General features: G+C 46.6%; 2 protein-coding genes across 20 annotated transcripts in view; one reads left to right on the top strand and one right to left on the bottom strand.

Moving 5' to 3' along the window:
- TNXB (tenascin XB) overlaps window positions 1-5,009 on the top strand; it is a 119,669-nt gene extending 114,660 nt beyond the window's left edge. For all 19 annotated transcript variants that reach the window (XM_083721931.1, XM_083721933.1, XM_083721932.1 and 16 more), the window contains 2 exons: window positions 39-202; window positions 1,859-5,009. In XM_083721931.1, coding sequence (XP_083578057.1) covers window positions 39-202; window positions 1,859-1,957 — 263 coding nt within the window. In that variant the 3' untranslated portion in view covers window positions 1,958-5,009. The remainder of the gene's footprint in view (window positions 1-38; window positions 203-1,858) is intronic.
- A 1,834-nt stretch (window positions 5,010-6,843) lies between these two features.
- CYP21A2 (cytochrome P450 family 21 subfamily A member 2) lies at window positions 6,844-27,068 on the bottom strand. The gene is made up of 10 exons (XM_083724543.1): window positions 26,690-27,068; window positions 22,472-22,561; window positions 20,696-20,850; window positions 18,620-18,715; window positions 17,109-17,210; window positions 16,099-16,185; window positions 12,714-12,914; window positions 10,445-10,614; window positions 8,430-8,533; window positions 6,844-7,633 (listed from the first exon to the last, which is right to left on the bottom strand). The coding sequence occupies exons 1-10, from the start codon at window positions 26,949-26,951 to the stop codon at window positions 7,368-7,370; spliced, it is 1,533 nt and encodes a 510-aa protein (XP_083580669.1). The 5' UTR covers window positions 26,952-27,068; the 3' UTR covers window positions 6,844-7,367.
- Between the last annotated feature and the right edge of the window lie 796 nt (window positions 27,069-27,864).

Raw genomic sequence — 27,864 nt, 5'->3', positions numbered from 1 at the left:
CCAAACTCTTCTTCTTCTTCTTCTTCCCATTTCCGCAGGTGATGCTTTCACCTACCACTCGGGCAGCGTCTTCTCCACCAAGGACCGCGACCCCAATCGAGTAATCATCCCCTGCGCTGTCTCTTACCGCGGCGCATGGTGGTACCGCAACTGCCACTACGCCAACCTCAATGGGCTCTACGCGAACAACCGCGACCACCAGGTACTGCAATGGGGCGAGGGGGAGTGAAGGGCAGCTGCACCTTTCAAACACAAAGTGCTTGCAAATTATGAGTGACAGGCCGGTGTCCCTTTCCTATTGCCGTGATGGGGAGAGCATCACTTGCTCGCCTGTTCAGTTTCTACCCCCTGTGCAGATGTTCAAAGGTCCAGGACCTTTAAATACATAAATATATATGATGAGAAAGTTAAAAGCACTTTGCTGGATGAGAACAATGGTCCATGCAGTCATATATCCTTGTTCTTTTAGTGGCAAACAAGCCCTCCAGGACATCGATTAGGATTCTTCAGATGATGTTGGACTAAAACTCCCAAAACTGGTGGCCATTGGCCATGCTGGCTGGGGCTGATGGAAGTTGTAGTCCAACATCATCTGGGGGTCACAGGCTCCCCATCCCTGTAATAATTAGATAGATAAACTTTATTCGCATTAGCCAATGGCCATGGCAACATAAGTATATACAAATAAAATGGGTAAAAAGGGCAATCAAATTACCAAGATTATCGTTCAGATAGTGGCCCTTAATCTCATTGCACCCTCGATAAACCTAGCAACCTTTGCTGTTGTCTGATCATTTTGATCTGGCCCTGTAATAATCAATTTCATCCACATAACAAGGATGAGGACCCTGTGGCCCTCCAGGCGTCACTGGACTCCAGCCCTCATCAGCCCTAACTAGCATGGCTAACGGTCAGAGGGGATGAGAGTGAGAGTCTGGCAATGCCAGGAGAGCCACAAGATCCTCACTTCTGAGTTAAGTTCCTTATCCTTCTTCTTTTCCACTCCATTTATTTATTTATTCCACCCCATTTATTTCAGGGCAAAGCAATGAGGTGGGTGAGAAAAACCCGCAATCAATTCGGTATCATTTGGAAAGCTACAATTACAGCGAATACCAGTCGTGTATCAGCTGGTTTGATTTCCGTTTCGGACACAAACAAACATCGGCAGTTCCTGTTCCTCTTTTCTGCCTGAACTGTCCAATGTCCATGGAGATCCAGTTCTCCAAGACAGCACTTTTTCAGACTGCACACAATTAAACTATGGAAGTCGCTTCTCCATGGGGGCAGGGATGGCCGCCAACTTGGATGGCTTTAAAAGAGGATTAGAGGAATTTGTGGAGGAGAGGGCTATCGATGGCTGCTGGTCACAATGGCAATGCTGTACCTCCACAATTGGAAGCAGTAATACATCTGAATACAGTGGTACCTCTAGATGCGAACGGGATCCGTTCCGGAGCCACGTTTGCATCCTGAAGCGAACGCAACCCGCGCCTGCATGTCTGTGCATGCGCGGGTCGTGATTCGCCACTTCTGCGCATGTGTGTGACATCATTTTGAGCATCTGCGCATGCGTGAGCGACGAAACTCAGAAGTAACGCATTCCGTTACTTCCGGGTTGCCATGGAGCGCAACCCGAAAACGCACACCCTGAAGGAACTTTAACCCGATGTATGACTGTAGCAGTCACTGGAAACCACAGGAAAGGAGAGGGCTCTTGTGTTCGAATCCTGATTGCTGGTTTCCCACAGGCCTCTGGTTGGCCACTGTGAGAACAGGATGCTGGACTAGGTGGGTCACTGGCATCTCCTTGCTTCTCGCTTACCTTCTTTCTTTCTTTCTCTCTGTCTCATCCAAGGGCATCAACTGGTTTAACTGGAAAGGCTTCGAGTTTTCCATCCCTTTCACAGAGATGAAACTGAGACCCCGCGGCTTCCGGCCTCTGCGTCGGGTGTGAGCAAAGGGAAGGAGGCTGCAGGACTGACTCAGGGGGAGGACAGAGGAGGAGGAAAGAGAAACAGCAGCAGCAACCACCCCTCTGCAATGGGAGATACCTCGCACCCTGCCGCAAATTCCCCTGAGAAAAAGGAAGGAGCAAAACAAAGGAAATGGACAAATTTTTCAAAAGCACCTTGTAGTATTCGTTTCCTCCCCCATCTCCTGCTGACCAGCCACAAGATGAGAGGGATGCGACGCACATGATAGTGGAAGGGGCAGAGTTAAGGGGATGGAATGGTTTAGTTTTGGAGCATGTTGCAGGATAGCTGTTGCCTGGTCAGCAAGTAGATTTTTCCTGGAGAGTCGCTGATAACAAGGGCAGATTGGCCAGCGTCCCAATCCCCAACATGGACTGTTGCCACAGAAGCCATTTTCTCCTCTTAAGGGATGGGTTTTGGCCCACGATCTAGTAGTTGCTGACCCTTAGCCCTATCCTGTCTGGCTTCCTGCTCCCACACATCTGTCTCCAGTCAGGCTTCCCCTTCTTCAGCTCCCCCCCCCCCAGTTCTCCTCCTCCCTCTCCCCCAAATCCTTTCCAGAAAGGAGGTAAACTCATAAACACAGTCGCTGAAAGCAGGTTAACATTAAAAGCACTTTTTATTTTTGGAATTTCTCTTACCCCTCCTGGGAATCTTATAAACTGAAGCCAGCTGCCCCCCCCCCCATCCACGCAAAAGCTATTGCCTCTCTCGTGTTCCCCCTCCCCAAACAACTTGCCGTTGCAAAGAAGAGACAGAAAGAGAAGAAGAGGTGAACTGGAATGAGCTGGCAGCTTAAGAGATCACAGAACGAAAAGAGAGCTGAATGACGTGGGCTGAAAAGACCCCCGAGATGAAAACTGGAAGAGATGCAAATTGATAACAGTAAGATTGATTTAAGCTGGCAAGCAATGGTGGTTTTACTGTCTGTCTTTGTAAGGGAAGACTGGCCCACTTCCACCTGGGGTCCGGAATGTACCACTTCAGGCTGCAGGTGAGGGTGCAAATGGCTGGATTCTCTTATCTATTTCAACCCTGCAAGTAAAAAACTAGCATGTGAGAGAGAAGGCTCCTGCCACGTTAGTTTTCTACATGCAGGAAGAAATTTGAAACGGTCTGCCGTGGGAACCCCTACCTGCTGTCTGAATTGGTACAGCCCAGACACAGGTTTGAAAGCTCAGTGAGAAGGAGGCCAGTGTTGCAGTCATCTAGCAGAGCGCTTTACAAATAATAAGTGTTGTTATCGCCATGGGCTTCACAGCTGTTGGCGTAGCCTGACCTACCAAATTGTTTGTGTGTGAGAGAGAGAGAGGAGAGACAGAGCTGCAGCTGTGAAGTGGGAAATATCTGGTGTCTTGCAAATTGAAGCTCTTTTACCATACAGGTGAAATTGTGACCGGATTTTCCACCACACCTTGAGGGGAAATGTATTCAGGCCAGTGGTGGGGAGCGGGAAATGTAATTTCTTTAAGGGCCAGATTCAATCCAAGTTGGCCATGCCTCCTCTAATGGATGAGAAGCATAAACTGCACAAAACGGAATAAAAGGAACAGCCTTACCTGAAGGCAAACAGGCTACAGTTTTTTTGGTAGTGGGAGAGGGAGCTCTGTATTTCTGCTTCCAGCCTCTTCCTCTGTGCCATTGAACGTTACCAGGTCTCATTCAAAAGCAGAATATGCATGTGCATTCCTTGAACTTATTCCTCTGGATACAGGGAAAATGGTTTCTTTTTTTAAAAAAAAATGTAAACAGCACTCCAGGTGTGGAATGGCACCAGAAAAATGACCTGATGGGTTGACTTAAGGCTGCTGGAGAACCCTCGGCCCTTCAGATGTTGTCGGACTCCAACTCCCATGAGCCCCAGCCAGCATGATGGGAGTTGTAGTCCAACAAAACTTCTGGAGGGCCCTGGATGAAAGAATCTGTTGATAGGTGCTGAAGGAAGTGACAGATGGAAAACGGTTCTCAAACTGATTTCTTATTTTAAACAATGAATGCGTTGAAGCTAAGAAGAGCAAAACAGCAAATAGCCCTTGTTTAAAAAGCTAGATGCGCAACAGTTCTAAGCAAACCAGAGCATCGCTTTGATTGCATAAGGAAAGGTAGTGGGGAATTTGAAATCTGTAAGCCATGCTGCCTGATTTCACATGCAGGTGCACACATAAACACATTTAGCCAAATTGTGCCTCCGCTGTGGCCTTCTAAAAATGGTAGGCGAGTTCTTCACAAAAGGCTCCTGCCATTTGAACACTGGCCTCAGATCACAACTCAGCCTCTCCTGCTCCAGAAGGCAGAAGCTAGAGAGCCCATCTTAGTTATAAGGAACCTAGGAAGCTGTTTTATACAGAGCCAGAACATTGGTCCATCAAGCTACTGGCAGCGTTTCAGGCAGGATCTCTCCCAACTCTTCCGGGAGAGGCCATTGGAGTGGGCTGGGACCTTTTGCACAACCAATCAGATGCTCTAGCACTGGGCCAAGATGGGAACTCAAGTCTTATCCAAAGCCTGGAAAAATGAAAGGCAGGTGGAGAGAGAGAGAGAGAAGTAGGGTGGCAAGAAACAAGGTGTTTCCAATCTCCCTGGCAGGATCTTGATTTCTTGCTGTCGTTTCTCCACAAGTGTCAGGAGCCCGGCACGCACCTTGTGCACTCAGCACCTTCCGATTGCTGTCCTGGGTGGCTCCAGCAAGAGCCCTGAATAAAAGACGGTGCAAACAGAATCCCACATGCAGTTGGTGCTTCTCTCAAGGCCCCTGGATCGCAGCACGTGTCCTCAGCACTTTGGGGGGAACAGGGTTTGCTTTTCTCCCCTGTGAGGGCAGTGCAAGCGCATTGCTCCTGGGCAGAAGCTGTCGCTGACCTGAGGTGGGGCAGGATCTTTGCACGGGGTGGGAGGGGCAGGCTGTACAGTGGTACTTTGGGGGGGGTGCATCAGGGTAAAGTTTCTCTATACAAAGCGCTTGGTGGGGGGGATGTTATTTTTTAGATCCTTGTGAGAAAAACGTTTAAAATAAAAAATAAATTTTGGAAAAAAGGATAGAGAAGGAATCGCGTCTTTCTTTTGCTGGTGGTTTATTCACGAAAGGGGTGTTTGGCTCAGTGAATACAAACTGCAAGGAATCGCAAGTGGGGAGAGAATAGGGCTGTTGTGCTTAGTTTCTGCTTCGGGCACCTTCCCATACGCATCTGGTTGATCACTGTGTTGATGGTCAAGTTAGGCCATTGGCCTGATCCTGCAGGGCTGTTCTTGGCTCAGCTTTTTGAGAACTGATTTTGAGAACTGAATATGGGTCTCTTGAATCTTAGGGAGTGGAGGATGGGGCAGAGCCAAGCAGCATCGGACAGAGGGCAGACCTTCATTACAGCCTACCATATTTTTGGCTCCATAAGACTCACCTGACCATAAGACACACCTAGTTTTTAGAGGAGGAAAACAAGGGGGAAAAAAGATTCTGAACAAAACAGTGGATGTATGATTTTTGTGGTTCATGCTGTGGCCACAGACATGTGATGGTGAATTTGGGGTGACCCAATGCAAAAATCCTGAGGATCCATGTGGATCCGTGCTTTTTTGCGCCATTGCGGCCCCACACAACAGTGGGTGCGTGACTTTTTTGGTGCAGGCTGTAGCCATGGACATGCTATGTGATCTGATGGTGAATTTGGGGTGAACCAATGTAAAAATCCTGAGGATCCATGGGCTTTTACCTCCCCCTTCCAGGCAGCCTCCGCTAGCGTCCCTTACCTCTCTTCCAGTCCCACCGATCAGCTTTTTCCTTTCAACACTCCCTTCCCTCTTGTTTGCCTTAGGGTCTTTTCCTTAGCTGGAGCAGTTTTTTGCTCCTCCTTTTCTTCAAATTTCTCTCCTTATTGCTTTAGTCTTTCTGCTTTCCCCCTGTACAAGTTTGCTGTCTTTACCTCCCCCCTCCCAGGCAGCCTCCTTTATCTCTAGCGTCCCTTATCTCTCTCCCCGATCGGCAAACGATCAGTGGCTTTGTTTCAACACCCACTTCCCTCTTTCAGAAAAAAGAGCTTTTTGCCCCTTGGCAATTCGACTCCAAGGTACCATGCATTCACTCCATAAGACGCACAGACATTTCCCCTTACTTTTTAGGAAGAAAAAAGTGTGTCTTATGGAGCAAAAAATACGGTACTTGCTTTCCTCTATGGGCTGGAGGGAAAGTGGGTGTGAATGAGTGGGTGGCCATGATAAGGAGAAGCATTATTTATTTAATTTACACTCCACCCTTTTTCTTCAAGGAGCTCAAGGTGGTTTGCCACCTCCCCGTTTTAGCCTTGCAACAACCCTGTGAGGTAGGCTAGGCTGAGAGGCAGTGGACTGGACCAGAGTCACCTAGTGAGCTTCATGGCTGAGTCGGGATTCGAACCCTGGCCTCCCAGGCTTTTGCCAACCTGGTGCCATCCAGATGTCATTAGGCTACAACTCTCACTGGCTCCTAGTCACCATGACCCCGTCACCAGGGATGTTGGGAGTTGGGGTCAAGCAATATATTGAGGGCTAAATGTGTCCTCACCCCTGTTTTAAAACATAAGACCCAATGACCTGGGTGATCTAAAAGTTCAGGATAGTGTGTGTGTGTGTGTGTGTGTGTGTGTGTGTGTGTAATTATAATTATTTATTGAATTTACAGTACATACCGCCCTATACCCAGAGCTCTCAGGGCGGTTCACAGAATAAAATCAAAATATAAAACCACAAGATATATAATCAAAATTAAAAGAGGGCAATAACCCCCACTCCCAAAAAACACATTTTAAAAGCCATAGGATCCTCAGAACATTTAAAGTAGAACAATTAACAAACCTCATTAGAAAGCCACTCCTTAGAAAGACCATGATCTCAGAAATGTTTGCAGCAATATTTATTGTGTGATACACAGGATCTATCATGTGATGCTGACACAAACCCCTACACTAACACACTGAAACAGAACTAAAGTACCACACTCTCCCTCCCCTCTCTTTTCCCCCAATCGCAAGATGCCCATGACTCAAGTATCTCTCCCTACATGTAACTGAACCGTGAAAAAGACCCTAAAAAAACTGTGAAAAAGACTCTTCGTGAAGACAAAATATGTACTTTTCCCCATTCGTTTTGTAGCAAAAGAAAATCTTTTATAAAAATCACAAAAAGCCAGTCTAATGTACACTAAGGTTAAATTGATTAACGTTTATTACATCTATCTACAAATAGCTAGAGTATATCTCCCAAGGAGCTCAAAGTGGCATAAAATAGTTCTCCCGTTCCCCCCTTCTATATTATCCTCACAACGACTCAATTGAGAGTCGGCGACTGTCCCAAGATAACAGCATCGTAGAACTGCAGAGTCGGAAGGGACCCTGAGTGTCGTCCTGACTGCCAGCGGAGGCCTCATTTTGCAAGATCAGACGCCGCTGCCCAGGGAACCAGCCTCACCCTGAAGGGCTTGCAATGCACAATAAACCGATAGGACCCCCTGAGGTCAGGGAGGTGTCCAGGCGATGGGGGCAATATCTGGAAATCCCGCAGGGTGTGTGCAAGGACGTGGAAAGCCTCCATGCGCCCGAGAGTCTCCCCCAGGCAGACCCGTGCCCCACAACCGAATGGGATGAGTTGCCTCTGGGCCTCCCCCGAGGGGTCCTCCTCCAGGAACCTCTCTAGGCAAGAAGAGAAAGCTTGTGTCAGGAAGAGAGTTGCCCACCCACCGAAGCAAAAGATTCAGGGCACAGGTACCCAGGGCACTATTTGCATGGAATTTACATGGAATGTTTTCGCCCAGATCACCCCAGATAACTTCTTCCATTGATCTGCACCCTGCCCAAACACCATTGGTTTCCCATTCATTTATGCTCAATTCCCCTCAACTCATTCCGGTTCACGTTCTCCTGAATTATCTCTATTTAAAGCAAAAGTAATTAAAGGGACGCGGGTGGTGCTGTGGGTTAAACCACAGAGCCTAGGACTCTGGGGAGAGCTCCCATTGCTCGGTCCTTGCTCCTGCCAACCTAGTGCAAGTAGATAAATAGGTACCGCTCCAGCGGGAAGGTAAACGGCGTTTCCGTGCGCTGCTCTGGTTCGCCAGAAGCGGCTTAGTCATGCTGGCCACATGACCCGGAAGCTGTCTGTGGACAAACGCTGGCTCCCTCGGCCAATAAAGCGAGATGAGCGCCGCAACCCCAGAGTCAGCCACGGCTGGACCTAATGGTCAGGTGTCCCTTTACCTTTACCTTTAATTAAATTTATTGGGAACATAGGAAGCTGCCTTATACCGATGTTCACTCCTAGCAATTAATCGGTATGCAGTTCAATCAAAATATGTGTCCGATGAAAGTGCAGGTGAGCCCTTGCTTTCTCATTGTGACACACAGATCTCTCTCTCTCTCTCTCTCTCTCTCTCTCACACACACACACACACACACACACACACACACACACACACACAGTGTGCAATACCTGGTCTGAACTCCAGGGGGCGGTGCCACTTGCTCTCATCATGATGGGCCCCATAGAGATTAGTGATGACTGTTGTCCCCTTGGGAATGGAAAAACCAGACAAGCTTGGAGTGGAGAGAATACAAAAAAATGAGTTAACATCTGCCATCTCACAGGCAGCAAGGTCTCAGCTTCCTCTCCTCTCTGCCCTGACCATCTTCTCAGAGACAGCCTTGGCATCTGTTGCAAACACAAAGACTCCCATCCTGAGCACACAGCCGGGGAGCACACAGAGCAGAGAATGGTTGGGTGGTGAACCTGAGGCCTGGGGGACAAATGTATCTCTTGTCTGGTCCCCGGAAGTCTCCCTGGGGCTGCAGTTCCCTTTCAGCCACCCACCTCAACCGTTCACCTGCCCTGCTCTGAAGGATGTTTTTGCATGCCTGGCATATGTCCTCAAACACTGATGGAGGATGGAGGGGGCTGTAACAATGTGCCTAGAAAGTACTACAAATAGGTAAAAAAAGATATATTAATAGCTTCAACCCCGTTTTGCCTCAGGCTGTGACAAACACGGGAATGTGACCCCCATAAGAATTCAATACCTTTTTTTTTGCTCTATAAGACTCACTTTTCCCCTCCTAAAAAGTAAGGGGAAATGTGTGTGCGTCTTATGGAGTGAATGCAGGCTGCGCAGCTATACCAGAAGCCAGAACAGCAAGAGGGATTGCTGCTTTCACTGCGCAGCGATCCCTCTTGCTGTTCTGGCTTCTGAGATTGAGAATATTTTTTTCTTGTTTTCCTCCTGCAAAAACTAGGTGCGTCTTGTGGTCTGGTGCGTCTTATAGAGCGAAAAATACAGTATTTCTGGTACAGTGCATAGCGCAAATTCCTCTGAGCCTCTGAAATCCACCCCACTTCTCCTTTCTCTTCTCTCTTACATCAGGTCTGGGTTCAAAAAATCCCTCCCGCATTGGTGTCAATGGTAGCAAGGCCTCACTAGAAACAGGAAAAGCCTTGTAAGCATCGGCCTTAACAGGCCTAAGAAGGGAGCCATGGGGAAACTACACTGCTGGCTCTCCCCAACATCCCGTGTGGCACTGACCAAGCATCATTTCCTGTCGGGGTGCATGGGATCTATGAGTTCCCTATGCTTCCCAATCCAATTTACTGCTGCTAAGGAACAGCAGGGAAAGATCTTTTCCTTTATACCATGCTTCTGAGCTCCTCGAGGGTGTCCTTTTGGCAGTTGTAGGAAGTCGGATTAGATGGAGCGCTGATGCTGCACTGCAGGTGTTTTATATATATACAGTGGTACCTTGGTAGTTGAACGGCTTGGCTCCCGAACAAATCGGCTCCCAAATGCTGCAAACCCGGAAGTGAGTGTTCCGGTTTGCAAACGTTTTTTGGAAGCCGAGCATCTGACACAGCTTCTGATTGAGTGCAGGAAGCTCCTGCAGCCAATCAGAAGCCTCGCCATGGTTTTCGAGGCTGGGGAAGGGGGAGGAGCTCAGTCCGGGCAACTCCATCTTCTGGGGAGGACGATGAGTAGAGGAGTTCTGTCCTAGTTTGTTGTTTTAGCAATAAATCTGAAATAATCAACAGGCAGAGTTGCTTGCGTTTGTGGGAGAGACCAAGCCATAACATTTGGCTTCCCATATCTCCAACTCAGTTCTCCACGTATCTACATCTGTTTGGGAACACGTTTTTAAACATCCACATCTTATGCTCATAGGAAGCAATTCACTAATCAAATCAACAGCAGCAGCAGCAGCAGCAGCATAAAAGTGGGAGCAAGAGCTGTGCTGTTAACCCCTTCTTGACACCCTCTGTATGGCACTAGCTCAGAGGTCCACTGCACTGGCATGGATATCTATCAGCCGCGTGGATGTTCGCACATGAGAACCTACAGGTATCAACACCAACGTGTGGCTATCCGGGGAGCGCACTGTCGGAGGTGATCCAGCAGCGCAGCCCCCGTGGTTCCCTTCTACACATGAAGAATGCTAGGATAGGCCTTGCAGACACCTGGGTACCTTGTATCCCGGATGGTCATGTGGGGCAAAGCCAGGGCTGCCGAGGGGCGCAAGCGCAAGGTCTCCAAGATGGTGGCGTTCAAGAAGGGCAGGTGCTCCCGGTCACTATAGGTGGGGTCACGGCTTGTTCCCACCGCGGCCATGAGCTCTTCATGGATTCGCTCCTGGATCTGGAGTGGCAGAGATAAGAACAAATCGGGGTGTGGAGAAAACATTCTGGCAGATTTAGGATCGCTGTACAGTGGTGCCCCGCAAGACGAATGCCTCGCAAGATGGAAAACCCGCTAGACGAAAGGGTTTTCCGTTTTGGAGGTGCTTCGCAAAACGAATTTCCTATGGGCTTGCTTCGCAAGACGAAAATGTCTTGCGAGTTCCTGCGGGGGTTTTTTCCTCCCCCCCTTTTTCTAAGCCGCTTATCAGCTGATCCGCTAAGCCATTTAACAACTGATCTGCTAAGCCGCTTATCAGCTGATCCGCTAAGCCGCTTATCAGCTGATCCGCTAAGCCCCTAAGCTGCTAATAGCGCTAAGCCGCTAAGCCGCTAATGGGCTTGCTTCGCAAGACGAAAAAACCGCAAGACGAAGAGACTCGCGGAATGGATTATTTTCGTCTTGCGAGGCACCACTGTAGTTTGCTATAGACCCATGCTGACACGAGGGGACGCAACCCTTAGGCACAGAAAGCCTCCCTACCCCACCCTGCACAAACACAGGCTGAATAACAGCATTGTAGAGTTGGAAAAGACCCTAAGCGTCATCTAGTCTAACTCCCATGATAGATGGCCATCCAACCTCTGCTCAGAAACCCCCAAGAAAGAAGAAATCCCGACAAAAGAGCAGTGGCAAGGGAAATTGATGGACTATGTGGAACTGGCAAAACTGACGCATAAATTACATGACAAGGACGACTGTGATTTTAAAGAAGAATGGGAACCTTTTACAAAGTACCATATTTTTCGCTCTATAACACCCGACCATAACACACATGTAGTTTTTAGAGGAGGAAAACAAGAAAAAAAATATTCTAAACGAAACAGTGGATGTATGATTTTTGTGGTTCATGCCTTGGCCACAGACATGTGATCTGACAGTGAGTTTGGAGTAGCCCAATGCAAAAATCCTGAGGATCCATGTGGATCCATGCTTTGTAACCACGTTTTTGCACCACTGCGGCCCCAGGCAACAGTGGGTGCGTGATTTTTTTGGTGCAAGATGTAGCCATGGGCATGCTATGTGATCTGATGGTGAATTTGGGGTGACCTAGTGCAAAAATCCTGAGGATCCATGTGGATCCGTGCTTTGTAACCACGTTTTAAGTGGGGAGGGAAGGAAAAGCACTCAAGGGACAAGGAGCACTAATGGAGTGTGTGGAGAAGGATGCTGCTAATAATGCAGAAGAGGGGTTTAAGGGGAGAAGAAACACACGTGGGGTGTGTGGAGAGGGATGCTGCTAATAATGCAGAAGAGGGGTATAAGAGGAGAAGGCTCCTCTCCTCTCCCACTTTGCTCCTTTAAAGCAAGCAGGCTCTCTGTCTCTCTCTCCTCCCCACTCAGTGGCTCTTCTCCCGCTTTGCTGTTTCAAAGCAAGCCACGGAGGAGGGAAGGAAGGGGAACCATGGATCCTCTGCTCACGACTGCAGCAGATCCCCCCGCCACCCGTAGGCATTCGCTCCATAACACACACAGACATTTCCCCTTACTTTCTAGGAGGAAAAAAGTGTGTGTTATGGTGCAAAAAATACGGGTACTTAAAGAAACAACAAAATGAAGTGATCTCCTTGGCAAGTTTTGAATAAACAGACACAAATTTATTATTGGTAACATAAAAGGTAAAGGTAAAGGGACCCCGACCATTAGGTCCAGTTGCGACCGACTCTGGGGTTGCGGAGCTCATCTTGCTTTATTGACCGAGGGAGCCAGCATTTGTCTACAGACATGTGGCCAGCATGACTAAGCCGCTTCTGGCGAACCAGAGCAGTGCATGGAAACGCCGTTTACCTTCCTGCCGGAGTGGTACCTATTTATCTACTTGCACTTTGATGTGCTTTCAAACTGCTAGGTTGGCAGGAGCAGGGACCGAGCAACGGGAGCTCACCCTGTCACGGGGATTCGAACCGCCGACTTTCTGATCGGCAAGTCCTAGGCTCTGTGGTTTATAAAATTATAAAAAAAGAAACCTCCAAGCAAGGAGGGGGGGGGGGAGCTACTTCGGCCTAGCGAACCACCAAGCCTGGGATGCCCCCCCCACACACACACCCGCTGCATCCTACCTGTGGGCGATGCACCAGAAAGGCCACAGCCCAGCTGAGTAAGGTTGCTGTGGTCTCAGTGCCTCCGAATAGCATGTCAACAATGGCCATGTGGACGTGTTCCGGCACAAGGCCCGTCCCCTTGCACTCACTGGCCTCATGGTCATGCTGGAAATGCAGCATGTGGTCCACCATGTCCTGTCCTGAGGTGCTGTGGGGCTCCTGAGAGAGAGAGAGAGAGAGAGAGAGAGAGCAGAAGTGGCTTAGTGCCCAAGCAAGGAAGAACTTCAAGGCAGCAATGCTTCCAAGTATCAGTTGCTGGAAACCACAAGGGGAGAGTGTTCTTGTGCTTCAGTCCTGCTTGCCAGTTTTCCTCAGGCCACCATGAGAACAGGGGTGCTGGACTAGGTGGGCCACTGGCCTGTTCCACCAGGCCTCTTCTAATATTCTTCAGCTCTCCCAAAATAAAAAGAGACCCCAATGCTATGACCTCTTCAGTTTCTGCTTAACCAAGACGTCGCCCACTCCTCCCCAAGGGAATCTAAGAGCCCTGACTGAATCTAATCTTCACCTCCAGCTGTCATGAAAAGCCCACCCCACGCCCCATCACTGAAATCGCCCTACCGTTTTGTCTGTTCATGTGGACAGGGCCTTCTCGGTGGTGGCTCCCCATCTGTGGAATGGCCTACTTGTATTTGTTTCCCTCGCTATGAACATTCTGGAGGAATTTCAAACCTTCTCATTCAACAGAGGCATTCACTGACACAGGAATGGACAACTTGCGGCCTTTTTCATGTAACGTTGGACTTCAACTCCAGTCGGTCCCAGTCAGGCCAGGTAACAGTTGATGTGATGGGAATCAAATGCAGCTCTGGAAGGCCACAAGTCCCCACCCCCCAGTCCTTTACTAATGGACGGATCTTGACAATTCACCCTTCCCCACTCAGACATGAAGCTCATTGGGTGACTTTGGGCCTGTCTCGATCTCCTAGCCTAGCCTACCTCACAGTGTTGTGGTGGGAACTGGGGAACCATGTGGCCCACCTTGAACTCCTTGGAAGATAAAGGTAGTATAAGGTGGTACATGACACCAGTCAAGCTTCCAAAAATTTATCATTTGCCCGATAATAAATGTTGGAAATGTAAAGAGACTTTCTGGGAGATGATCTATAATGAAATGAAAAAGGTATTTAAATATACCTTCCTGAAGAAACCAGAGGCCTTTCTCCTGGGCATGGTCGGCCAATTGGTGTTAAAGAAGGACAGAACATTCTTTATGTATGCCACAACAGCAGCAAGAATACTTATTGCAAAGTATTGGAAGACACAAGATCTACCCACCCGGGAAGAATGGCAGATGAAGGTGATGGACTATATGGAACTGGCGGAAATGACTGGCAGAATCCGAGACCAAGGTGAAGAGTTGGTGGAAGAAGATTGGAAGAAATTTAAAGTTTATCTACAGAAACATTGTAAAATTAAGGAATGTTAGAAGGATGTTGGAATGAAGTAATGTGGTTTTAGCAGAAATGATATAGGATTAAGTAAAAATGGATTGTTAATTGGTGAAAGAAGAGAATGTAAAATTACAGTATATTAAGATAAATTATTAGGATAAAAACAAAGCTGGAAAGGATTTGCTGAAATATCTAACTGAAGTAGAATACAAAAAAGGGAGGTGTGAGGAGGTCAAGGAAATAAGCAAAGGAAAGAAAGTTATGTAAAGGTTTGATTTGTGGGTTTTTTTCGTGTGTTTTTTTCTTTTGTTTTCTGTGATGTTTGTTTTTATGTATAGTTTTGCTTTTTTGTTTTGTTTTTTTGTTTAAATTGAAATTTTTCTATTTTTCTATTTCTCTCTTTGTAATATTTAAAATCTTAATAAAAATCTATTAAAAGAAAAGCAAATGCTTAAATCAACAGAACACGTTAGCATTTATATGTTTACAGAAAGTCTTCAAATAAATCAGTTGTTGAAATAGCAAAAAAAAAAAAAAAGAGGAAGATAAAGGTAGTATATAAAAGTAATAAACAAATAAATGAACAAATAGTCCTCTGCACCATTGTCCACCCTGTTTTGGAGGGTCCCTCGGCTCTCTGGAGTTAATTTTCAGGGGGGCTGCAGGTGGGAGAGGGAAACTGGCAAAACAAACCCCTAACTTGCCACTCCCCTTCCATTAGCAGAAGCATCCACTGAATCAAGAGGGCTTCCTTGAGAAATAAAGAAGTTTTAGGGAATAATACATGAGGAACTTAAGAAAATGCTAAAAAAAAAACCTTGATGAAAAAATCCTGAAGCTTATCTGTTAGGGTTGGTGGGCAAAGACATACCACATACGAAAAAAACAATCTTTTTATATGCAACAACAGCTGCCAGGGTAGTGATTGCTACTAAATGGAAATCTCAGGACATACCAACAAAGGAAGAGTGGATTTGTAAATTAAATGAGTATATAGAATTGGCAAAATTAACTTCAATTGACGCAGGTGGCGCTGTGGGTTAAAGCCTCAGCGCCTAGGACTTGCCGATCGAAAGGTCGGCTGTTCGAATCCCTGCGGCGGGGTGCGCTCCCGCTGCTCGGTCCCAGCGCCTGCCAACCTAGCAGTTCGAAAGCACCTCCGGGTGCAAGTAGATAAATAGGGACCGCTTACCAGCGGGAAGGTAAACGGCGTTTCCGTGTGTGGCTCTGGCTCGCCAGAGCAGCGATGTCACGCTGGCCACGTGACCCGGAAGTGTCTCCGGACAGCGCTGGCCCCTGGCCTCTTAAGTGAGATGGGCACACAACCCCAGAGTCTGTCAAGACTGGCCCGTACGGGCAGGGGTACCTTTACCTTTACTTTATAAGATATCAATCAAATCAAAAGTTAAGAATGGAGTGGAAGTATTTCGAAGATTATATGTCAAAATATTGTTCTAAAAATGACATGTTAATAGGCTTAGGATAAAAAATGTAAGCAATAACAAAACAAACAAAGGGGGGGGAATCAAAATTTAACAAAAATAATTTATTATAGAATGCAAGAAGAAAAATGTAGAAAGAAATATACAGAAGTCAAATTGCTGTGGAGGGGTGGGTGATGGGATTTATAATTAAGTGTATAATTATGCAACTGTTGTAATGTAGATATTATATTTCATGTGAGGGAATCATTGGGAATTTTGGTTATTATGTATATATGTTAAGTTTCAATAAAGATCTTTGAATTTTATTTTATTTTTTAAAAAGGCCTTCCTTGAGCACCACTGCACCAGTTGGATTTCTACCCAACAAACGCATGATGTCATCTTCCATAGTACCTTGAAGTGCTGCTTCTCCACATTGCTGCATCAAGGGCCAATGAGTGTCCCGGTCTCCTGCTGCAGATCCCCACAAGAAGATCCCAACCTGCTCACCATCCATATCCTCACCTGGTGTTTCTTCATCACGTGCTGGACCAAGGCATCCCGGCTTTTGATGCAGGAGAACAGGTGGCGCAAATTGGCATTGGGGAAGACCTAGGGTGTCAGGGAAGCAGAAGGTAGCTGATTTTCAGCACAAAACACCCAGAGACCCACCCGATTATTTCTCCCACTTTTGCAGAGAACCAGACTATCTCAGCATAGTAAAGTCCAAAGCAGCCTGCTTGCTCGAGATGTGCAGCAAAGCGCTTTGACTAGAACCAGTCAATAAACTTGCTTTAATAATAATAATAATAATAATAATAATAATAATAATAATAATGTTTGTTTATACCCTGCCCATCTGGCTTGGTTTTCCCAGCCACTCTGGACAGCTCCCAACAGAATATTAAAAACACAATAAAACATCAAACACTCCCCTAAACAGGGCTGCCTTCAGATGTCTTCTAAAAGTCGGATAGTTGTCTATTTCCTTGACACCTGATGAGAGGGCGTTTGAAATATACTCGGAGTTGAGAAGGGATTTCATGCTCTTTATTCAGCTCATAGTGGTGAGGAGGATTGGAAGTTCCCCCAGAATGTCTGCTTTATATACATTATTTGCACAACGGGCCCCACATGATTGGCTAATTCCGGGATTTACCTGTAGGCCAATCAGGTTGCGGATTCACTTCCAACTGGAGCTGGATTGGGTGGCTCCTGTGGACTAGTCAGACAGCTGCATTCTGGACCCTATTGTTCTAGGACCAACCAGACTGCTGCATTCTGAATCCTATTCAACTCAGTACATATCAACGTTCCATAGGGCGGGCGCCACTACCGAGAAGGCCCTCTGCCTGGTTCCCTGTAACCTCACTTCTTGCAGTGAAGGAACCACCAGAAAGCCCTCAGAGCTGGACCTTAGTATTCGGGCAGAATGATGGGGTGGAGATGCTCTTTAAGAAAGTGAAATTGAGGCAAGTTTAGGTGGCGGTGGTGTCCCCCCCCCCCAGTTAGCCAGCTCATTGCTGCCCCTGTACCTTGAGGAAGGGCAAGGCATCCACCACCTGGACAGAGGTTGCACCCCACTTTTCCATTATCTTGTAGATGCAGTCATGCAGTTTCTCAATGGTGAAATTGTCCTTAATTGGAAGAAAGTGCAGAGTCAGGCTGGAGACAAAGACAAATGGCAGGAGGGTTGCTGGGAGAGTCAATTCATTTCCGGCAAATCTGTCAAACTCACACTTTCTGAAGCAATATGTGACCCAAAACACAGCCTTCTTTCAAAGTATGCACCTGCCCGAATTTTGTGAGGCTGTTCTTCGACAACACAAGATTGGCAGAAATACAAATATGGGGGGAGTGTGCAAAAGTTGCTAGCATCAAATGAGAGCCAGTGTGGTGTAGTGGTTAAGAGTGGCAGTCTCGAAATCTGGTGAACCGGGTTCGCGTCTCCGCTCCTCCACATGCAGCTGCTGGGTGGCCTTGGGCCAGTCACACTTCTGTGAAGTCTCTCAGCCCCACTCACCTCACAGAGTGTTTGTTGTCGGGGAGGAAGGGAAAGGAGAATGTGAGCCGCTTTGAGACTCCTTAAAGGGAGTGAAAGGTGGGATATCAAATCCAAACTCTTCTTCTTCTTCTTCTTCTAGACGAAACTGCTTGTGTAAAACTGTGTACATACATTAGTAAAAACTGTGTATGAAAAGATAAATAGGTTTAAAGGCAAATCTAAAAAAATGTAGTATAAAAGGTAAAGGGACCCCTGACCATTAGGTCCAGTCACGGACGACTCTGGGGTTGTGGCGCTCATCTAGCTTTGTTGGCCGAGGGAGCCGGCATACAGCTTCCGGGTCATGTGGCCAGCATGACTAAGCCGCTTCTGGCGAACCAGAGCAGCGCACAGAAACGCCATTTACCTTCGTGCCGGAGCAGTACCTATTTATCTACTTGCACTTTGTGCTTTCGAACTGCTAGGTTGGCAGGAGCAGGGACCAAGCAACGGGAACTCACCCCGTCACAGGGATTTGAACCGCCAACCTTCTGATCGGCAAGTCCTAGGCTCTGTGGTTTAACCCACAGCGCCACCCGCGTACCTATTGGTAACGTATAGACAGATAAATTAAGGGTCATTACAATTTTAGAATAGGCAGAGAGTAACATGTGATCAAAAACCAGAGAGAGGAGCTGAGGGGAGTCCGGGAGGGGGTGGGGCGGTGGGTTCTTTTCAGGGACGGGGGTGGGAAATTTATGGGGCGGAAATGAGGTTGATATGTTTTTGATAAATTGTTATGTTGAAATGTTTAATAATAATAATAATTATAAAAAAGAAACCTCCAAGAAAGGAGAGAGGGGGGAGTTACTGTGGCCTAGTGAGCTGCTAGGTGGGCAGGAGCAGGGACTGAGCAACGGGAACTCACCTTGTCGCAGGGATTCGGACTGCCAACCTTGTGATCGGCAAGCCCTAGGCTCTGTGGTTTAGATCGCTTTATAGTACAAACACTGACAACTGGGAGGGGGACTGAAGTGGACAAATTTCTCCGTTCCTACTCACCAAAGGGCCGAACAAGACTCTGCAGATGATCCCACAGGCTTGCAGGGAGAAGTCCTGAGCCAAGTCCACAGGTTTGCCCCCATAACCATGGAAAGCCTGACAAAACCAGAAGAGGAAAAGGCTTCCCTTAGAACATGTAGCATCGTCTGGGCGATAGATATTGGTCATTATATAGACATGGAAACATGAGAATGATTGTGGAATTTGGTTATAAAATTTACAGCATGTTATGGTTTATGAGAAAATTATACAAAAATGACATATCGTTGGTATCTAACACAAAGTAAACTGGCAAAAATGGATATCTCTACATCAAACAAGCATTGTAAATGTAAAGAGAAAGAAGGTTCTTTTTATCATATGTGGTGGTCTTGTAGTAAGTTTAAAGCTTTCTGGGAAATGATATATAATGAATTGAAAAGGATGTTCAAAGTAACTTTTATTTTATTTTATTTTTTAAAAAGAAACTTTTCTCTGGGGAGTTATAGGGACAGAACTACCTAAACTGTATAGAAACTTATTTATGTATGCTAATACAGCAGCAAGAATGCTACTTGCCCCAAAATGGAAAGAAGCAGAAGTCCCAGTAAAGGAAGAATGGAATATGCAGAAATGGTAAAATAGACCAGAAGTTGCTGCAGGCACCTCCTCCTTCCCTCCTCCTGGCTTCTCCCCGCCCTGCCTAGAGAAGGAAGGGGATTGGGCTTTGTTGGTGCCAGCAGCAGCAGCGCTTCAGAGGCCGCCATTTTAAGCAGCCCCTCTCCGGAGCCCTTTCATGCGCCGCTCATTGTCCCTCCGCCGCCACCAGCCCCTGCCGCTCGCAATACACAGGTAAGCAGCCACCGGGGCTCGTCCGGTGCTGTGGAGAATGGAGGGGAGAGTCGTGGGGGGTGGCTTATAGTCCAGTCCCCCACAAGGCTGGAGGGACAGTGGACCGGCCCCCTGCTGAAAAGGTTTGCTGACCCCTGCTCAGGACTCTCCCCTCTCCTTAGAGAGTGATGATGCTTTTCGCTTGCCTGGAGGTGCACCCAGAAACCCCTGACTTTTGGATGGCTGAAGCTCAGCCGACCATACAAAGTTCGTCTCTGTTGCTCCGCCCATGTTTGCCGCTGGCTCCGCCCACCAATGGCATGTGACCCGCAGTGCTACCCTCAGTCTGAAAAAGGTTCCCTACCCCTGACCATAGCTGTCAACTTACAGATTTGAAAATAAGGGATCAGCAGCCAAAATAAGGGATTTTAGTCAACCAGCTCCTTTCCTTTCCCCCATAACAGTCAATCGAAGGAGCCTCCAAAACAAATCCAAAAGCCCCCCCCCACGAGATCGCCGCCCGCCATTGTACTCAACCAGTTCCTTTCCTTTTCCCCCACCATGTGCCCCCGCTCCAGACAGACCTTTTCCTCAGCAAGGGTGAGTAGGCCATCGATGACGCATCCATCCAATTCCGAGCACAGGTATGTTTAACTTATGAGCCCCTCCGAGCCAAAGGCAGAAAGCCCAGCCAGCAGCCAAACGAAGCCTCAAGCGGTGGTTCCCACAGCGCAGCAACGCGGCAAAGGGGATGCAGCAAGGAAAACCACTGTCACTTCTCTGCTGGCAAGCGCTGAGCAAAGGCGAGTCCCCAGGCAACGCGGCGGATTTGATTGGCACAAGGCATGCAAGCTCCACGCCCCAGTCGTTCTTAGACTCCTTATTGGATGAGCAACACAGCCAAGCAACACAGCTGGAGCCTCCCTCCTCACTGGCCGGCAGGGAGGGAGGGAGAGGAGCTGCTTCCTTTGAAACCCGGGAAATTTAAGGGACATCATCCATAAGGGACAGCAGCGGGAGACGGCGCTGGGATAAGGGAGTTTCCCGCCGAATAAGGGATGGTTGACAGCTATGCCCCTGACATAAAGTAAAACAACATGGTTCTGGGTTATATTGCCCAGGCTAGAGGTTCCACATTTTTTTGTTTTTTTTAAAGGGGAGGCGAAGTTATGTTGCACAAGCGGAAGTCCTGGCCCCGGAGAGACGGCTTCACAAGATGGACAAGCCGCCCATCCTGATCAGTCGGTGCCGTTTGCAGCATCTCACCTTGCAGAGCTGACGAGCCTGGCTCTGGACAATCTGCTCCATGTTTCCTCGCAGGCAGCGCTGGAAAGCTAAGTGGGCCATTTTTCTCTGCAGGCGCCAGGTCGGCGTATAGTTGCCCAAGGAGATGTCCTTGCCTCCCAACGAAACAAGGTCTGCTGCAGGGCGAGAAGTAGGAGGGAGAGAAGGAATGCTTCCAGACTGCTGCTCTTTCCCGGGGGGTGGGGCGGAATGCAATCACACACCAGCAAATTGCGATGGAAACCGCAATTCATTGGCCCCATTGCCAGAAGGGAAATCAATTAAGCCAGGATTTGCTGTTGTTGCTTACAGTCTGCAAATGATACAGAATTTATTTGTTTCCCCTCCCGATTTCCATTGCCTGTGCACTGAAATGATTGGGGTGGAACAATGTAATGTCAATGATGAACTGTATACATTTTTGGAATCTCCGCTCGGCCAAGCTGATAAAGTCTCATCTTCCTTCGGCCGAGCCTTCGAATTGCCTCCCGACGTATAACGACCTCAAGCCTTTGATGAGGCTCCAAGGCACATTCTATTCAGCAGAGTTCCCAGCACAGGGAAGAGACGAGAGGTTTGGGCTACATGCTATGCTTTATTTCTTACTACGCAGACAGCAAAGAAATATACATCCTCTGTCTACGAAAGCAGAGAGCAACTGAACAAAGGAAACAGGAAACCACTAACGTCACACCCCATCTCCCTTCCCATGAGACTGGAAGGTCTCTGGAATGTAAACAGAGTCCTGTGACTCCAAGCAGCTGCTCAGTGAGAAACAGAAACTAACATTTTGGTTTTGGCAGAAGACAAGCTGCAGCGGAAGGGAAACAGGTCTACATGCAGCAAAGAACAAGACAGAATGGAATATAGATCCTGTTTTCACCCCTATTTGGAATCGGGCCCTGAGCTGCTTCTCCTGCTGCTGATCCTCTCTCCCAGCTCCCTATTTTACAACTACCTGTAATATTAAAATGTTTTCATTCACCCAGGCAAAAATACGCAAGGAGGGTGGCAAAATAGTGCCAGAGAAAGGGGAGGAATTGCTCTGCCTGTTGGGAAAAAACAATTCAGGGAGAAGGAAGAACACATATTCAGAAATGGAGTCACTGCCATGGTAGGCATGAAAGAAAATTACCTCAGTGGTATTTGCTATGAAAAGTGTTTGATTGTGGGAGAATCAACATAATGTAACCACTATGTAGAACAAGGCCATTAGGGTCAACCTGAAGGCCCACAGTTTACACAAAGCTTCCCAGTCAAAACACAGTTTGATTGGCACTTCCTGTTTCCAAGTGAAGGCAGCCATTTTGATTTGCCATCACTACTAGGCACCTAAAACTGGCTCCAGGAAGGTGCATGAGGGGGTACGGTAGAGGGATTTCCTTGCCAATGTTTGTCACGATTCTGCTTTCACATGGGAACAGGAAGTGAGGGCTTTGTGTTGCTCTAGTCCAGGCCTTCCTTGACTCTATGGTCAGGTTCAGATGTAACAATAAACTATGGCTTGCTGTTGCAAGCATGAGCCCAAATCTCTCCCTCTGCCCTTATCCATACAAGACAAGCTTGCAATTTTGAATAAACTGTAGTTTCTCATTATCTCCAGCTGAGGAGACTAAGTTCTTTTCTGACTGTGGTTAGTGAGCAAACTAGGCTAATGAACCAAGGATTGATTCGTGTTTGCTTAAGCAGTCATGGCTGGTTGTTACGTTTCAACCAGGGCTATGTGTATATCTTCCCATTCAACCAGGTTACAATTACCAACAAATCCATGAGGCCGTCCTGCAAAATCAGACCATTTCCGCAGCAGCGCCTCCCGAATCAGATCTGTACTATTCAGAACCACCATGTCTAAGAAAAAGAAATTCAAAAGCTGCTTATATAATAATAATTTTTTAAAAAATTATTTTATACCCCACCCTTCCCAGTTTAAAAACTGGGCTCAGGGTGGCTAACAGCAAATATAAAACATTGATTAAAATGTGACTTAAAAACAGAATAAAACAGCATAAAATACAACATAAAATGCAGCATCAATATCAATAAAATTCAGGGGTCATTTTTTGGGGGGGACCCAGTTAGTAGACATCAAATGATCCCCAGGGCTAACTGGCCAAGTTGGTCCTACTAGGGCCAGCAAGGAGACCAGGGAAGAATTTAAATGTGGGGTCCCAGAAAGGGTTTCTTCATAGAAGGGAAAAGGGGAGTGTGGGGAAGGTTTCTGCTTTGGTCTTGGTGTGGCAGTTGCAGACAAGGACCCGGGGACCAGGGTTCAAGACCCCACTTGCCCATGAATATACATCAGTATACAGTCTCTATCAGAAATTTCCATTTTTTATATACATTTTAAAGGGACCCCAGGCATCTTAGATCATTCCTAATTCCATTTCAGATCATTTAGTAATACTTTTAAACTTTACATATGAAGAAACCAAGCGATTCTTTTCAGTAACTATCAGAAGTCTGCTTGTTTTTTCCCCTCCTGTGTAAACTTGACTCCCTATTCCACTGGGCTGATGATGATCAAAACTTAACCGCGACTAGAATCCAATGAATGTTGGTGCATTGGCCAGTTCAGGGCATGGGATGCCCTTATGTTTTTCTTGTGTCATCAGATTTAACTCCGGGGAGACCCCTCCCGCTTTCTCTAGCGCAGACACGTTCTTGTTGGACTCCATTTCCCATCAGTCCCCACCTGAACAGCCAATGGACAGGGGGTGATGGGAGTGGGAGTCCTGTAACGTTTGGAGGGAAGGAGTTTCCCGTCCCGGATCTAGCGCCTGATCCGCATTCCCAACCGGCAGAGCCACTGAAAAACTAGGCTAGGCAAGTGGTAGATCAAAAAATCAAATCCCTGCCTTCTCTTCTCATAAAAGGATCCCACCTCGCCTGAAACCGCGGGAAGCCACTGTTAAGGCAGAATGGACAGTTCCACCAAAGTTCAAAGCGAAACAGAACAAGGAATTATTACTTAATTTGCCACCAAGATCATTTAGCCTGTCAGAAGATGCATCTCTCACGCTATGCTAATGAGGCTAATATTTTATTTTAGTTTTAAAAAACAGCACCCATTTCCAAACAAACATGCAAGCGCAGGAATTATACCTGCTTAAACAGTGGCCGTGATTTTATTTGCCAGCACATGGGAAGGCTGAGATCTAAATAGGGAATTATCGGAGCAATTTGGGATCACTGAAATCAACAGCCGTGCTATGGAATGGAGAAGCGTACCCAGGCACCTTAAATAACTGCAGAGGGGCAGCTGGATTCTGAAGGGCATGTGGTTAAAAAAACAAGGAAGAGGGTTTTGTGACACATTAAAGGACTTTACACATCCATGACACCATAACCTTTTGTTGACTCAGACCCACTACGTAAGATGCAGCTGTCTGTCATCAGATTCACCAGCCGAAGCAGACAGACATCCAGGAAAGTTTATGCTATAATAAATCAGTCCTTTATGGTGCCACAAGGCTCTTTGTTATTTTGTGGTCTGGTGACTTAAAGGAGAACTAGGAATCTCAGACATGGGTATTGATTATATACCCTTAGATGGTTCAGTTTTCTTAACATTTTTTTTAAAGGATGTATTTTTTTTTTACTTTTTTATGTGACACTGAATTTTAAATAATTACTGTATATTTGTATATAACAAATTCTAGGCTAATTCTTGGGCTCCATGATCACTGCAGATGGTGACAGCAGTCACGAAATTAAAAGACGCCTGCTCCTTGGGAGAAAGGCGATGGCAAACCTAGACAGCGTCTTAAAAAGCAGAGACATCACCTTACCAACAAAGGTCCGTATAGTTAAAGCCATGGTTTTCCCAGTAGTGATGTATGGAAGTGAGAGCCGGACCATAAAGAAGGCTGATCGCCGAAGAATGGATGCTTTTGAATTATGGTGCTGGAGGAGACTCTTGAGAGTCCCATGGACTGCAAGAAGATCTAACCTATGGATTCTGAAGGAAATCAGTCCTGAGTGCTCACTGGAAGGACAGATCGTGAAGCTGAGGCTCCAATACTTTGGCCACCTCATGAGAAGAGAAGACTCCCTGGAAAAGACCCTGATGTTGGGAAAGATGGAGGGCACAAGGAGAAGGGGACGACAGAGGACAAGATGGTTGGACAGTGTTCTTGAAGCTACAAACATGAGTCTGACCAAACTGCGGGAGGCAGTGGAAGACAAGAGTGCCTGGTGTGCTCTGGTCCATGGGGTCACGAATAGTCGGACACGACTAAATGACTAAACAACAACAACAAGGCTAAGCAGCTTCTTTTATTTAATTACTGTTCAGGGTAATTAGGAAGCTGTGAACCAGAGGAGGGATCTAGAGTATCTCTTTTGTGTGCAGAAGATTCCAAGTTCAATCCCTGGCATTTTTAGGCAGAGCTGAGAAGATTCCTTATCCGGAATCCCAGGACAGGCACTGCCAACCACTAAAGGGAAGTTTGAAATGTTTGATATTTTATCACTTTATTATTATCATCATCATCATTATTATTATTATTATTATTCTGTTGGGAGCCACCCAGAGTAGCTGGGGAAACCCAGACAGATGAGCAGTGGTTTATGGGGGCTTGCTGTGTATATCAGGGAAATGGGGGAGGAAGAATTAGCTTTTTCTGCTCAGAAAAAGGACCCTGATGCAAACATTTATGGGTAGTATGCAACACTGGTCACACTTCAAGCAGAGCTTTGGAAATTAATAAAGTCTAATATTGGATAGTTCCTCATTTTTGTAGAATTTAATAATTGAAAAGCCACTTCTCTGTATTATTCAAAAGGTGGCATGCAAAACAAGAATGAAGAAGCCAAAATAATGCACTTCAAAAGACCCTGTTACACTAAAGAACACTTATGCTTCTTCCATTCATTCTGTGATTTCCAGACATCTAAGAGGTGTCCCCCCCCCCCGCCTTTTGTCCTGCCATTTTTCCCAGGAAAACTCACTGTTCACTGCTGAATTTTAACAAATGCCAATCAAGTTTTTATGTTTGTTCTAATTACTATTACTTTTTCTTTTTAAAAAATTAACACTTTAGTATTATTGTAATAATAATACTGTGTAATTTTGTGTGTAATTTTGTCATTTATGGCCATGTATAAATGTATTGGCTATTTAATATATATATCAAAGGCAACAGTGACAAGTAGAAAAAGAAACATGTTCTTCTAAAAAGTTAAAATGCAGAAGCAAGAAAATAACCAAATACTAACAGAAAAAATATTGCATTTTTTTTTTTAAAAAGAATTACTATTTCGAATCATTGCAATATCCTTTTGTGCAAAAGATCTTCATTTGTGCATATAAATAAGCACTTTGGCTAGTAAATTTTATAAAGAGAGAATTGACAACCGTAAAAGTGGGCAAACAAATGTGATATTCTAAAAAGTTAAAATGCAGAAGCAAGGCAATAACTGAAATACTAACAAACAAACGATTGTACAAACATATATTTTAAAAACTGCTATTTTAAGCAACTGTAATGTCCTTTTATGCGCAAAATCTTCATTTGTATATACAAATAAACATTTTAGCTGGTGAATTTTATAAAGAGAGAATTAGCAACCATAGAAGCGGGGAGGGGAGTCCTCTTCTAAAAATGAAAATGCAGGCAAAAATACCCCCCCCCCCAAAAAAAACACCCCAAACTACAGTAAGAACCATTCACACTTCCTTTTGTCTTGTGATTGATAGGCAGAGGTTTGTCTCACCACTTTCCCTGAGCAAACCCACTGTTTACCGCTGAATCAGAACAAATGCCAATTTGCAGAAAACCCAACCAAAGTTTGTTCTGATTCAGCAGTAAACAGCGGTGTGTGTGGGTGTTTTTCCCCTGGGACGAAAGGAAAACCTCTCAGACTCAGGGAACAAACAAACGTGGCGGAGCCCGAAGACAATAAAACGGCAAGACAATGTAAAATTGTGACTAAGCTACCCAATGCCTTGGTGAACAAGTTTTTGCTCTGGTTTACCTTTGCTGCCAAGGCGAAGGCGGAAGATGGAGCCATATTGCCGAGCCAAGTCATGGAAGTGGATGGGAAGGTCAGGATGGAACAGGTGGAGGAGATTGCCAACGAAGGGCAAGGCCCGAGGCCCGGGCAGCCCCCCCGAGTTCTTCGGAAAGCTGAACCCCCCATGCTGCTTTGTCAACAAGGCTAGAACCAGCAGGAGGAGAACGAGGAGCGCAGCAGTTAGCATTTTTAAATGGGTGCAGGGGCCCCCATCCTGGTGCATATATAGCCAGGAACATTCATGGCTGGAGGTGGGGCAGGCAGGAAGAGCAAAGCCAAGCACCTCCCAGAACAACACTCTCCACCCCCAGGCTTCAAACCCACCAAGGAGAAACTTCTGCTGTCCATGGGTGGCACAGATGCACAAGTAGTATCCTCCCTCTGTTTTGGGCCAAGGAGAAAACGCAGTCAAGGAGAGTGGTTGTGTAACTTAGTGGGAGTTGTGATGTACATAATTTTGGTCCTGTGTGCAGGGAATCGTAACTGTGTTTTCCCCGCAGGAATATTCTTTTGTGGCCTTTTTATAAGAGAAATGGGGACGGGGGTTGTTGTTTTTTGGTTGCGGGTTGTTTAAAAGCATTTTGTAGCTTGACAAAATAAAACCGAATTCAAAGTGCTGGTTTTGACCTATAAAGCCTTAAATGGCTCAGGACCGCCGTACCTCAAGGACCACCTCTCTCCATATGAACCTACCAGACCCTGAGATCATCTTCTGAGGCCCTCCTTCGTGTGCCTCCTCCTTGAGAGTTCACCTGGCGACTCCATTATACACCTTTAGGTGCCAGGCAAAAACATTCCTTTTTAACCAGGCCCTTGGTTGATCCAATTTCTATCCTATGCCCTTTTAAAATGTGTTGTGTGGGTTTTTTGTGGGGCGGGGGTATTGGGTTGCTGGGGTATTGGCCACCTCATGAGAAGAGAAGACTCCCTGGAAAAGACCCTGATGTTGGGAAAGATGGAGGGCACAAGGAGAAGGGGACGACAGAGGACGAGATGGTTGGATAGTGTTCTCGAAGCTACCAGCATGAGTTTGACCAGGCTGCCGGAGGCAGTGGAAGACAGGAGAGCCTGGTGTGCTCTGGTCCAGGGGGTCATGAAGAGTCGGACACGACTAAACAACTAAACAACAACAACAT

Source organism: Podarcis gaigeae (genome assembly GCF_964106915.1).
Source record: "Podarcis gaigeae genome assembly, chromosome: 2".
In the NCBI taxonomy this organism is placed as follows: domain Eukaryota; kingdom Metazoa; phylum Chordata; class Lepidosauria; order Squamata; family Lacertidae; genus Podarcis; species Podarcis gaigeae.
The sequence above is the reverse complement of the archived record's forward strand: the minus strand, read 5'-3'. Positions and strand labels throughout refer to the sequence as shown.